Genomic DNA, 14083 nt, shown 5'->3' on the forward strand with positions numbered 1-14083 from the left:
CCTGAGGTTACACCTCAGAATGATCTAAACGCGAGCGTTGTGAGGACAGTTGAGTGTAGACACATTTTTCTACCACAGAAACATGCAATATGTCATGTTTTTGCCACCGATTCCTAAGAGGCCGTGGTCATAAATTTTCAGTGGTAATGTGTAGTGACGCGTGTCTCTCTGTCCCTAAAAGGTACTCCATGAAGGTGGTGAAAGCTGCCGCTCAGGTCCTCAACACACTCTGGCAGTACAGAGACCTGAGAACTATCTATAAGAAGGTAAGAGAATGACTAGGGTTTGGATGAGGAGGCCAACTACAAGTAGGGCTACGTCCCAATGATCTCTCCTTCCTGCCAAAGTGTGCACATCAGACTGTTAAATAGCCTTCACTAACCGGCCTCCACCCATTACCCAGCCCTGAACTTAGTCACTGTCACTATCCAGCCACCACCCGGTTACTGAACCCTGTACCTTAGAGGATGCTGCCCTATGTACAGTTGAAGTTGGAAGTTTACATACACCTTAGCCAAATACATTTAAACTCAGTTTTTCACAATTCCTGACATTTAATCCTAGTAGAAATTCCCTGTTTTAGGTCAGTTAGGATCACCACTTTATTTTAAGAATGTGAAATGTCAGAATAATAGAGAATTATTTCTTTCAGCTTTTATTTCTTTCATCACATTCCCAATGGGTAAGACGTTTACATACACTCAATTAGTATTTGGTAGCATTGCCTTTAAATTGTTTAACTTGGGTCAAACATGTTGGGTAGCCTTCCACAAGCTTCCCACAATAAGTTGGGTGAATTTTGGCCCATTCCTCGTGACAGAGCTGGTGTAACTGAGTCACGTTTGTAGGCCTCCTTGCACACACACGCTTTTTCAGTTCTGCCCACACATTTTCTATAGGATTGAGGTCGGGGCTTTGTGATGGCTACTCCAATACCTTGACTTTGTTGTCCTTAAGCCATTTTTGCCACAACTTTGGAAGTGTGCTTGGGGTCATTGTCCATTTGGAAGACCCATTTGCGACTAAGCTTTAACTTCCTGACTGATGTCTTGAGATGTTGCTTCAACATATCTACATAATTTTCCTGCCTCATGAAGCAATTTTTTTGTGAAGTGCACCAGTCCCTCCTGCAGCAAAGCACCCCCACAACATGATGCTGCCATCCCCGTGCTAAATGGTTGGGATGGTGTTCTTCGGCTTGCAAGCATCCCCCTTTTCCTCCAAACATAACGATGGTCATTATGGCTTAACAGTTTTAGTTTTGTTTCATCAGACCAGAGGACATTTCTCCAAAAAGTACGATCTTTGTCCCCATGTGCAGTTGCAAACCGTAGTCTGTCTTTTTTATGGCGGTTTTGGAGCAGTGGCTTCTTCCTTGCTGAGTGGCCTTTCAGGTTATGTCGATATAGGACTTGTTTTACTGTGGATATAGATACTTTTGTACCTGTATCCTCCAGCATCTTCACAAGGTCCTTTGCTGCTGTTCTGAGATTGATTTGCACTTTTCGCACCAAAGCATGTTCATCTCTAGGAGACAGAACGCGTCTCCTTCCTGAGCGGTATGACAGCTGCTTGGTCCCATGGTGTTTATACTTGCGTACTATTGTTTGTACAGATGAACGTGGTACCTTCACGCATTTGGAAATTTCTCCCAAAGATGAACCAGACTTGTGGGGGTCTGCAATTTCTGAGGTCTTGGCTGATTTCTTTTGATTTTCCCATGATGTCAAGCAAAGGCACTGAGTTTGAAAGTAGGCCTTGAAATACATCCACAGGTACATCTCCAATTGACTCAAATTATGTCAATTAGCGTATCAGAAGCTTCTAAAGCCATGATGTAATTTTTCTGGAATTTTCCAAGCTGTTCAAAGGCACAGTCAACTTAGTGTATGTAAACTTCTGACCCACTGGAAATGTAAAACAGTGAATTATAAGTTAAATAATTTGTTTGTAAACAATTGTTGGAACAATTTACTTGTGTCATGCACAAAGTAGATGTCCTAACCGACTTGCCAAAACTATAGTTTGTTATCAAGGAATGTGTGGAGTCATTGAAAAACGAGTTTTAATGACTCCAACCTAAGTGTATGTAAACTTCCGACTTCAACTGTACATAGACATGGAACACTGGTCACTTTAATAATGTTTACATTACATTTCATATGTATAATACTGTATTCTAGTCAATGCCATCCTATTCAACTATTGCTGTGCATATACTATTCTATCCTACGTATTCTACAGAAATACTACATATTCTATTCACATACTGTCCATAATGTCTATACGTCCAATCACATACTGTACAGTATACAGTGCATTCGGAAAGTTTTCAGACCCCTACACTTTTTCCACTGTTTCTAACGTTACCGCCTTATTCTAAAATTGATTACATTAACATTTTTCCTCATTAATCTACGCACAATAGCCCATGTTTTATTTTATTTTTATTTTTATGTAATGTACTCAGTACTTTGTTGAAGCACCTTTGGCAGCGATTACAGCCTCGAGTCTTCTTGGGTATGACGCTACAAGCTTGGCACACCTGTATTTGGAGAGTTTCTCCCATTCTTTTCTGCAGATCCTCTCAAGCTCTGTCAGGTTGGATGGGGAGTGTCGCTGCACAGCTATTTTCAGGTCTTTCCAGAGATGTTCGATTGGGTTAAAGTGAGGGCTCTGGCTGGGCCACTTAAGGACATTCAGTGGCTTGTCCTGAAGCCACTCCTGCGTTGTCTTGGCTGTGTGCTTAGGGTCGTTGTCCTGTTGGAAGGTGAACCTTCACCACAGTCTGAGGTCCTGAGCGCTATGGAGCAGGTTTTCATCAAGGATCTCTCTGTACTTTGCTCTGTTCATATTTCCCTCGATCCTGACTAGTCTCCCAGTCCCTGCCGCTGGAAAACATCCCAACAGCATGATGCTGCCACCACCATGCTTCACCGTAGGGATGGTGCCAGGTTTCCTCCAGTTGGCATTCAGGCCAAAGAGTTCAATCTTGGTTTCATCAGACCAGAGAATCTTGTTTATCATGGTCTGAGAGTCCTTTAGGTGCCTTTTGGCAAACTCCAAGCGGGCTGTCAGGTGCCTTTTACTGAGAAGTGGCTTTCGTCTACCATATAGGCCTGATTGGTGGAGTGCTGCAGAGATGTTTGTCCTTCTGGGAGGTTCTCCCATCTCCACAGAGGAACTCTGGAGCACTGTCAGTGACCATCGGGTTTTTGGTCACCTCCCTGACCAAGGCCTTTCTACACCGATAGCTAAGTTTGGCCGGGCGGCCAGCTCTCGGAAGAGTCGTGGTGGTTCCAAACTTCTTCCATTTAACAATGATGGAGGCCACTATGTTCTTGGGCGCATTCAATGCTGCAGAAAAGTTTTGGTACCCTTCCCCAGATCTGTGCCTCGTCATAATCCTGTCTCGGAGCTCTACGGACAATTCCTTCGACCTCACGGCTTGGTTTTTGCTCTGACATGCACTGTCAACTGTGGGACCTTATATAGACAGGTGTGTGCCTTTCCAAATCATGTCCAATCAATTGAATGTTCGACAGGTGGACTCCAATCATGTTGTAGAAACATCTCAAGGATGATCAATGGAAACAGGATGCACTTGAGCTTAATTTCAAGTCTCATAGCAAAGGGTCTGAATACTTATCTAAATAAGGTATTTCTGTTTCTTAAAAAAAAAGAAGAATTTGCCCAAATTTCTGAACTTGTTTTTGATTTGTCATTATGGGGTATTGTGTGTAGATCGCGGGGAAAAATATAATTTAATCAATTTTAGAATAAGGCTGTAATGTAACAAAATCTGGAATAAGTCTGAATACTTTCCGAATGCACTGTGTGTGTGTTTTTATATATATATATATATATATATATCGGATAATATCGGATATATCGGATAAAATATCGGATAATATATAAATAAATTATCCGAACTCTGACATTGCTCGTCTTAATATTTCTGTATTTCTTGATTCCATTCTTTTACTTTTAGATGTGTATATATTGTTGTGAATTGTTAGATATTATTGCACTGTTGGACCTAGGAACACAAGCATTTCACTACACCCACAATAACGTCTGCTAAATATGTGTATGCAACCATTACATTTCTATTCGATTTGTTCACTTCCCTTCATTTAAAGGAAATTACTGTAAGAAATATGATGGAAACTTCCATTAGCCCAATGCTTTTAGGTTTGTAGGATGTAGTGAAGGAGTATACACTTCAGGAGAAAGGAAATATGATTGTGACGCACCCCAGGTCTCTGTGGCTCATACTAACACCGTTTCCTTTCTCTGCTGGTCTTCAGGACGGATGGAACCAACACCACTTCATCACGCCCGTGTCTACTCTAGAGCGCGACAGATTCAAGTCTCAGCCCACCCTCCCTACCAGCACCATACAGATGTCACCGGTCAACCAGTCAGGTCAGCCTAGCTACGTAGACGATCATTCACCTAGGCTACGTCCCAAATGGCAATCTATTCCCTAGGGGGCCTAGTGCACTACTTTTGACCAGGGCCAACAGGGCTCTTTTCAAAAGTAATGCACTAGATAGGAAATGAGGAGCCGTTGGGGACGTAGCCCTAGATAAGGACACGAATGCGTTTCAATTCAACGTTTCGTTGTTTTGACCTCCATGTTGTGTTCTCCACAGCTGGCAGTGCAACCTCCTCTCCTGCAATGCTGGGAATCAAAGAACACCGTTCTGATTATCACAGGGCACAGTCAACTATGCAATTTTATAAAAACCAAGGGGACAACAATGTACATAAATACCAATATACAGGTAAACATGAGCATAGAGAATTATCACACAAAAATCGCCCATAAAAACAGTGTATCGGTTGAGACGTTGGAATTTGATTGAAAACATATCAGCCATGTGCACCAGACCGTGATCAAAGTATCCCCTAGGGCCTTTCTGCCTCTATGTAGGGCGTAATCCATCTCACCACTCCCAGGAATCGCATGCCATGCCCCCTCTCCCCTAGATTTCCCCTAGCTCTCCGCTAGCTATCCCCTACCTCCCTGTTTCTTATCATCCTTATTGGGAGCTGGAGGCTCTTAGACGGTCGGTAGTTCAAAAGAGCACTTGAGCCTCTTTGTTGCGTTTAAGTGGGTCTGCTGAGCAATATAGTGGTTGGTCCGCCCGCATTGTGAGCAACTCGGCTCAGCAGCCACTACAAAGCGGTCATTGTTAGTTGCCCTGAGGAAGAGTTGGGATACTTCCCAAATGGCACCCTATTCCCTATATAGTGCACTACTTTTGACCAGAGCCCTGGTCTAAAGTAGTGCACTATATATGGAAAAGGGTGCCATTTGGGAAGTGCCCTACTCTTCCTCAGGGCAACTAACAATGGCCGCTGCCAGATGGAGAGCCCTCAATGGGGTGCTGAGACGGCAGAGTAAACAGAGCTGGGGAAGCTGCAGCCTCCCTGCCTAACCTTCTGCCTGGCTACCCAGCAACACTCCCTGGAGTAATATTGTACGGTAACAACATTTATGTTCATGGCAATTTTAAGTTATACCGTTATCTTGATAATTTCTCTTCCAGGGTCTGGAAAGCCGTCACCATATTATATCGGGTCCTACTCCTCGCCGACAAGAGAGGACCCCAGAAGAGCACAGGTAAATTCACTACAGACTCTAAATCAATCCCTTTTGGTCGAACATCTCCATCTTTCCCTGCGCTATCAACTTGGCCGTGCAGGCGGCTGGTTCGCTCCGCTACACTAATGGAAGGAGACTGACACGTATTACAGTGTGGGTGAATGAGGGAGTTGGGAGACATCCAACACATCAGTCATTGTGTGAGCGAGAGTGAATGTGACTGCTGTAATAGGAATGGGCTGGGCGGCAGTGGGTGCGTCTCAGGCACCTGTCACAGTGTGGACACGTCCCTGTGTGCCTACTCGGATAACACCCAAGAGAAGGGAGCTTTGTGCCCTCCTTTCCTCCCTCTACCCGTCTCTGACTAGACAGGAAATAGACAGTCAGGATATTACACCCAAAGGAGGCTAGTGAAGGAAGGACGTCTCATAATAATGGCTGTGATGGCGTTAATGGAATGGTTTCAAACGCACGGAAGCCATTTCTTTGATGTTTGATAATATTCATTCTTTTCCAGCCATTACTTGGAGCACTTCCTCCGATTTTAAAGAGCCACCACTCATTACAACCAACTTTGTTCAGCCATACAGCGTGAATTTTGATACACAAAGTTGTAATACGTTTGAATCAACAAACTATTTATCATCCTTTTCTCCCATCAGACAGTTGAAAGTAGATATTTTCCTGTATTTGACATAGACCGATCTGATTGTGTTGCTTCTCTTGTCTCCACAGCAGCAGATGTACTACACCGAGGAGCCGAGCAGGCGGAACTACGACACCTACAGAATGTACCTGCAGTCTCCACACGGCTACGATGACCCCTACGTGGAGGAAGTAGTCAGCTTTCCCCCCACGGCAGACTACAGCTCAAAGTCGCACGGTCACGGACTCAAATCCACCACGAACTACGTGGACTTTTACTCCACCACCCGGAGGCCTTCCTACAGGGCGGATCAGTACCCAGGTTCGCCAGATTCCTGGGTATAGGGACTCCATCTTGGAAACCCTGACAGATGAACTCTTCCATAAACTTTTACTTGTATGTTTGTTTTTGAAAATATGGATTTGAATGTGGAGATCGATGCGATGGCAGATGGCAGATGGAGAAATGGAATGTTAACCAAAGAAAGAAGGAAACCAAGGAATGTGTTTATTTTTATTTTTAAAGAAGAGCAGTGGGTGTGTTCGGGGCGGGCGGCACTGGACATTATCGTGAGTGTTGTCCTGCTCTGTCTAGATGTTAGTTTTTCTTTTGGAAACCTGTAGCTGTGGTAGCATGGTGAAGGTGTGGGTTATGTGACGAAAGGTTTGCGGTAAAGAGTCAGAAGGGGGAATGTGTATGTTCTTAGGCAAAATGGATCATGAACTCATATCTGTAAAAAAAATATATAGTAACCTAAAGATGTTAGTTTGTACAGAGGGATCAAATTGTATTTGTTCTTAATGTTGAGATTGTGTATGCCATGGAGTCTTGTACATTTCCTTCATTTTATTGTAAATACAGAAAAAATGCCACCTGGTTTACGTTCATCAGCACTGGTAAAGAGGTGTGCCATGTCAAATCTATATTATAGATCTATAAATATATGAAGAAATAAAGGGAGGGGGGAAAGATGGCATCATAACACAAACATGCAACGATAATAAAAGTTCACTTTTGTTTTTTAAATTAATTGTGTAATTGCAGACATTTTTGTGACTGAAAGATATTCTCTTTATTTTTCCATTCTCTGTCCTGGATCTTTCATCAATAGTTCGCTGACATTTTCTGTGCACAACAACCAACAGAAATAAATGTGAACATTTGGTCCATGAAGAGCTCTTACAACTCCTCCCTAACTATGCTTCCTCATCCTCTCCTCTTTGCATACATCCAATTATTTCAGTAAAAAAAAGACAACGATACGTCCCTAATAAAATGGCACCCTATTCTTTACATAGGTCTCTAGTCAAATGTAGTGCACTATGGGCCTTTGTCAAAAGTAGTGCACTATATAAAGAATATGGTGTCATTTGGGATATACACCAACATGATAGAATGACCAGACAATTTTCCTCCTATTTCATAAACAGACTAAAGACCTTTCCAGATACACTTTGAAAGTTGTTAGAAGTGACAAAAAGACCGATAGTGGAGGCATTGTTTTTTTTCTTCAGGACATCAAGTTTTATTTTCAAAATGTTTTAAACAATTTATTACATAAATATCACGCATTTATCACTAAGATAAATGAGAGATGAGTTTATGAAAATATCTCTAGCCCCTCCCTGTACTCTTGGTCTTTCATAATGTACAGATCTTTAAAAAGTCAGATAGTGATGTGTAAATTCACACTACCATCACCATATTGCTTACATCTATTCCGCTTATATTCAGATCTGAAAACAAAAGGGGCGTGGCTGGAGGTTGTTTTTGAACTAGGCAATGGTGTTGAATAAATGACAGAATTGGTAGATAAGAAGTAGGATTAGATTATGAACATCCTCAATGAGCACCATGCACAGATCTATACACTGAATGGATAGAACATGCAAATTGTTGAAACTGTTCACTCCATATTTCTGGTTCACTCGTGGAATAAATGAGTGTGCTGCAGCCACATGCTGCTGATGCTCGCTTCCTGCGTAAACTAAGTCATTTTCCTTTCAGCAGTATAAAGTGGGCGTTGTGGTACTTTGTGTTCTGTTATTGTTGTTCAGAAGTCGAGAATGGTGCAACTATCTAAATCTGGAGTGAGAGAGAGTCCCGAATTGAAGGCTGGCCATCCTCCAGCAGGTATGGTGGTGACTTATTCAAATTAATTCGTCATTTGCGTCAAGTTGTGCATATTTTCTTTGTCCAAAAATGTGTTCGATGTAATGTCTTGTTTGCTTTTTCGAGGCGGTAAGTGTGGTTTACATTCAGTGCATTTACAATATAGGCCTGATCTTGTTGTCGCATGCAAACATTGTTACAATCTTGTAAACACATTGGTAGACGACAATGTTGGAACGCACGCTCAAATCTCAAGTGCGTAGGTGGTAAACGAGTTAAAACTAAAGTAGTTCTAAATGCCCCCATTACTGCTACTATGATATTTTTTTCGTTACGATGCGTGAAGAAAATTGAATCGGTGCATAGCTTATTGTGCAAACATGGTACATTCTGTGCTCTAAAAGGGACAGGCCAACACTGTTCATATAGTTAAGTGAATGTCCTCTGCAGATTTTTGCTTATGTATGGGGATTTTGAGTACAAATAGTCCCACTCAAACTATTATTAAAATGCTAATTGACGGGATGTTTGCATTTCCACAAATCTTTGGTTTTGGACCTGGCCTACGATATGCCTATTGCATACTGTTCTGGTGTGACATGCAGATGTCGCAGAAAATAAATTATGGGGCCGTAGGAGTGATTTAAAAAAAAATTGGATCAGTTCTGCCCCGCTTGATACCGGCCCCTGAAAGAGATTCTTTGCACAGTACAAATGTAATTATTTCTGAGCTACACGTTGTTTGGTGGTATTCTAGAACATCAAAGCACTTTTTGTTTTGACAGGATGTGGGTAAAGTAGACTATTTTGATTAAACCTGCCTACAGCAAGTCTATGGAAAAGAAACAACAAGGCTGATCTCTATTCTCACTGCCAACTTTCTTCTCCCAACACTGACACTCCCAAAGTCTCATTGTATAATGGCAAAATTCCAAGACATTATAACCTGAAGTTGTTTGGTTTTGTCTTACAGTAACTCTGAATAGTTTTAACTCCTTCATGACCAAGTGCAGGAAGTTGTATAACTTTCCAAATGGCATTAAATTCTGGATTTGCAAAGAATGAGTATGTAATTAATTTATTTTCCCCTATTTTAAACGGTTCCGCTCTGGCACCACAGTGAAGGCTGGGGGGAAACGAGTGGTCAAGAAAAGCTGTGAGGAGAGTCATGCCACCCACCATGTGAACCCAGAGAGGGAACACAAAGTTCCCAAACCCAGGTACAGTTCAGGTAGCCCATCTCTGTTTAAGTATTTTATTCTATTTGGTGCCAAATGACAAGGACCCAATACTCCCAAATACAGGGTCTCGTCATTTACAAATGTTTTTTTTTACATTGAGAATGCGTCAGGAAAACACTTAACTGCAATGTTTGTCGTTAAACATGTAATACTGTTCTAGATCTGCAGCCACCTCCAGCAGAATGCAGCAAATCAGTGTCTTGATGTCAGGAACACTTGACAAGGTAAGGATATCTGACTTAAAATGATGGCTGCATCAGTCCCACAAGGGTTGGCCAAAAAGCAGGTTTAGATGTGGGGGGAGTGTCTTCATTCGTAATTTTAATGCAAGTCTCAACACTTTACTCGTAGCCTAGCTTCTTCAGATTGGCATAGTAAAATGGTCTCCTCCGGATTGCTTGTTAAGCCATGATTTTATAAAATGTCCTCATTGTTTCAGTTGGGACATGACTTCCCAGAGACCCCAGTAAGTGTGAAACACAGCAGACTCAGACCTGCTATGGAGAAGGCACACTCGCCAGCTTTCAAGTCCAGCTTCTGCATCCAGCAACCGAAAAAGTTCTGAAGCAACGTGTTGAAGTTGCCTGAGGGGAAATGTGAAGTCGCCTGTGAAAGACCAACAGGATGTGTTAGTTATATGCATGAGGGGACCGACATGAGACATCAGAAAATACTTTAATGTTTAACTTTCTTGATTTAATGTAGAATCAATTCGGCTGTTAATTAGTTGCAATTTGTAACTTTGCTACTTTTAGGTGAGAAAGTGGAGCTTTGCAGGGTTATGGTGGGTTTTCAGCTTACTCCAAACCAGCACTTACTGTGCCTTTACATTTTTTTTATTTTTACGAATGAGACATCCTGTAACCCTAAGTGAACTAAAGGCACACATGGTGGGCATTTTTGAAATGGTATGTTGCATAAGTGGGTATAAGCTGGATGACTGACTTTTGTCATTGAATGTTTTCATAGTGAAAAGCTTGAATAAAAAAAAACTGCATGGCATTAAACATTTTGTCCTTTGTTTTTTATGGTTACTTCTAGATTAAATAAAATACAATTAATGAATTGTTCAGTTGAAAGTGTTGCTTTTTCATACTGCAAATTTTGTAATGACCAGAGGGTGGTGACAACTAACTCCTGTTAGCTTGAAGGAGATGGAAATTTTCGTTGCTTTTTTTAAGCTTTACCATGGATGTTTACACCTAGGAAAACCAGGGTCTGAGTCCTTTCCCCTGTCGTGAGGTATTTTCTGGCTTGCTTGTCTATTATATTGATGGGAACTGCTCTTCCACATGCATATTTTACATCACTACACCATTTCATAATTATAGTACTATGCAGTATTTCCCAAGAGTGAAACGCACCGTGGTATGTCTCGGTGACACTCTGCCAGCAGTATGCCAGTGTCCTGGTGTTTCCACAGAAACTAACCCACAGCAGAGTGTCTTTGAACTCTGCCTCTTTGGGGGGGGAAGTTCTCTGCATGTGTAGACCTACCCCCCCCCCCCCCCCCCCCCCCCCACTCTTATAGAGCCCTCACAAAAGATCCCCTGTTGTGAGGATGAACCCAGCCAAGCACTGAATTGAGTGTACTTCTGCCAGAGCCAACAGTATCTGGGGACACTTTGTCTGACAAACCTGAGTAGTGCCCCACTCATCACAAATGTTCATTTGGGGTTCACTTTTCAGGCTCCTAGCTTATTTCATCTTTTGTTGCCTGTCTTTGTGGCAAAGAAGTCAGTGCCAGTAAAAGCCTTTTATGGCACACTGGGAAATACTAGGCCATACTAACCTGTCATTTTGCAAGATGGCGGTAGCCAGTAGTAGCATAACGCAGGAAACAAATGTTTTTACATCAATTGGCAGTCTTAGCTGGATTCTATTCCAGCAGCTGGTGAGGTTGGACAGAATATGAGAAGGCACTCGCTTTGTTCTCTCCTTCAGCCTATGAGGCTTTTTGATCCGTTGGGATTCGGGCTAGTTACCTGTGCATTCATAACAAGGAGACTGGAGGATAGACAACATATTTATAACATTGAGATACCATGCACACCTAAAGCTCTGTGGTGCTCAATGTTCACTCAAGCCTTTGGTACCATCTGTGCATGTAATTCTGAGGCCTCAGTCTCTAGCTGAGGGATGGAGTGGTTGGTGGTCTGCTGAGCTGCAGACAGACGGTGCATTTCCCTGCCAATGACTTCCCAGCCATCTGACAGGGTTGATTGCTTCTATGACATCTGCTGTACTGCTGAGAAAACACGAGTCCAACAATAACCCTGCCTCACGCAGGGGAGGAGGAGTTGAGGAGAGAGGTAACCAAAATATGTGCTGTTTCTTAATCATATTCTGTTATATTTTAAAACATTTCTGCTCAAGAAAATAATTATAGGAACGACGTTGTTATAAACAATATGAAAACCAATGCCTAATATAAGTTGTAGTATCCATTGTGGTGTACAGGCTACTTCTGTGGTTGTTAGTCCTTGTATATTTTACTTAAGTTTTTACACCAGGAGGGCCACGTGTATGGGTGGGACAAGGAAGTGGGAATACATTTTGTTGTTGTATTTAACCTTTATTTAACAAGGCAAGTCAGTTAAGAACAAATTATTATTTACAATGACGCAGCTGGGCCAATTGTGCGCCGCCCTATGGGACTCCCAATCACAGCCGGATGTGATGCAGCCTGGATTCGAACCAGGGTGTCTGTAGTGACGCCTCTAGCAATGAGATGCAGTGCCTTAGACTAATGTGCCACTCGGGAGCTTCCACATAAAAATGTTTTAAAAGTTGCACATTTTTTATTTCAGACCGGTCACTTCCATCCCGAAAATTGAAAGTACTTGAAAAGACAGTTGATTGAGATAGCAGTTTGTGCCTCACGGTGTCGCCATACACCTGACTATAATGGTATAAAGAGCAAGCCTAAGGCACTTGTACTTTACTTCACATTAAATATCACTCAATGAAACACTAATCCAGTAATCTTCGTTCAGCAAGTAATTTTACACCACATCAAATACGTTTCGCAAATGTAATATCGGCCTACATGGAATAAACGTAACAACAACAAAACAACAACAAAGGGCTTTGTAGTTTTGCCCACATAATTAATGCGCATCACTACTGTACTTTGATTAATGAAGATTATGCACATTAGGCATGCACTACGCATGTTGGTCTGCATGGTTACCAGTACCGTGCACTGCAGTTGATGCGCAGTTGCGCGCACGACCAAGTTATAAATGACCTCATGGAGAGAGGGAGGAGCTCGCGCAGTACCTTTGGTCCATCAAAGGATTCATGTGGAGATAAGCTGTTGAAAAACTTTTCCTACTGAGATATCCATGACATTTACCAGGTAAATATTTGACTTAAGTTCAGTGTGTTCGTCTTTAGAGAACTATCAAGTACAGCTTGGACTGTGTTTAGTTAGGTTTGAGGAGAGAAAGTAGCCTAACTTAGCTAGCTATTTGGAGAGTTTAGTTTCGGCTTTTCTCCGGCTGTCTAGTGGAGGAAGAGCTAGCAAGGAGGATGAATACGTTGGAACGTGAATGACTGGAAGCGCTGTGAGTTCACATTGGAGAAAGAAACAGAACGTTAAATAAACATGTCTATTGCTATTATACGGGAAGTGTGTTTAATAGTGAGCGATAGGGCCTCACTTTAAAATCAGTTATTTGTTGAGCAAAGTAGAGGGTTCTTGTGAAAGTGCGCTCATTGACAGCTCGAGCTTTAAGTCAAGCTGTCAAGTCTTAACTAAAATCTTTAGACATTTCTATTGAGTCCAACCATAACTTAAACTTATGTTCAAAAACTTTAGCTGTGCAACTTGTCAGGTTTTGTCGCTGTTATCAGGCCACTCAGAACCTCGCTGAACTAAATCCTGTTGGCCTTATTTGATTTTATAGTCTCACGCTGAAACTGCCGCTCATTTTGGCGTGCTTGGGAAATGTGTAAACTGTCTGCAATGCATTCCTACAAGAGACAAAAAAAAAGCTGTTTGCTTTGCTACTACTATGAATAACATGGTAATGGTATAGTAACACGTTAGTTACACACAACGTAAACATTATTTGGCCAGATACCAATTAATTTAAGTACAGTATAGGCTAATTATATTTTTTTCCAGGTAAAACACCACACACTGTGTGCCATAGTAGCTAGAATAACAGGTATCCCACCCCCTTTTAACCCTATCCGCAAACCCTTCCATTTTACTATATTGTTCTTGTGTTGTTACCCCTCTATAATAAAACCAAGTAGGTTGATGTGGTGTATTCCCGTGTTTATTGTGAGAAACTAACTAGTTACCATACCATTAACAATGCTATTGCACTTTATTATATTCTGTAATGTTAAGTGCTGAAATGATATCCTGTTTTTAATGGATCAGAAATAGTTTATTACATAGTAATGTGGTCTTGTTTGATGCTTGAAATGTATATGATGTGGTGGTTTTGAATTCAA

The 14083-nt window shown here is 41.8% G+C and overlaps 3 protein-coding genes across 4 annotated transcripts in view; all 3 read left to right on the forward strand.

Annotated features, from left to right (window-relative positions):
- Positions 1–7341, forward strand: part of LOC120058232 (plakophilin-4-like) — a 118345-nt gene extending 111004 nt beyond the window's left edge. For both annotated transcript variants that reach the window (XM_039006737.1, XM_039006738.1), the window contains exons 18-22: positions 182–266; positions 4311–4428; positions 4659–4790; positions 5559–5632; positions 6350–7341. In XM_039006737.1, the coding sequence (XP_038862665.1) occupies positions 182–266; positions 4311–4428; positions 4659–4790; positions 5559–5632; positions 6350–6604 (664 nt within the window). In that variant the 3' untranslated portion in view covers positions 6605–7341. The remainder of the gene's footprint in view (positions 1–181; positions 267–4310; positions 4429–4658; positions 4791–5558; positions 5633–6349) is intronic.
- A 768-nt stretch (positions 7342–8109) lies between these two features.
- Positions 8110–10620, forward strand: LOC120057855 (death-associated protein-like 1-A). Its single transcript, XM_039006322.1, has 4 exons — positions 8110–8393; positions 9493–9592; positions 9774–9837; positions 10053–10620. The coding sequence occupies exons 1-4, from the start codon at positions 8327–8329 to the stop codon at positions 10176–10178; spliced, it is 357 nt and encodes a 118-aa protein (XP_038862250.1). The 5' UTR covers positions 8110–8326; the 3' UTR covers positions 10179–10620.
- A 2266-nt stretch (positions 10621–12886) lies between these two features.
- LOC120058233 (protein TANC1-like) overlaps positions 12887–14083 on the forward strand; it is a 279176-nt gene continuing 277979 nt past the window's right edge. Inside the window, exon 1 of the mRNA XM_039006740.1 lies at positions 12887–12974. The gene's annotated coding sequence lies outside the window, so the exon portion shown is untranslated. The remainder of the gene's footprint in view (positions 12975–14083) is intronic.

Source organism: Salvelinus namaycush, chromosome 13, assembly GCF_016432855.1.
Source record: "Salvelinus namaycush isolate Seneca chromosome 13, SaNama_1.0, whole genome shotgun sequence".
Lineage (NCBI taxonomy): Eukaryota > Metazoa > Chordata > Actinopteri > Salmoniformes > Salmonidae > Salvelinus > Salvelinus namaycush.

What these genes read in the sequence shown, in the direction of transcription:
- LOC120057855 (XM_039006322.1), top strand. Translation starts at nt 8,327, where the DNA reads ATGGTGCAACTATCTAAATCTGGAGTGAGAGAGAGTCCCGAATTGAAG. An exon ending in GGCTGGCCATCCTCCAGCAG is followed by an intron (nt 8,394 to 9,492) that starts GTATGGTGGTGA and finishes CTGGCACCACAG; the next exon opens with TGAAGGCTGGGGGGAAACGA. An exon ending in TGTCAGGAACACTTGACAAG is followed by an intron (nt 9,838 to 10,052) that starts GTAAGGATATCT and finishes TCATTGTTTCAG; the next exon opens with TTGGGACATGACTTCCCAGA.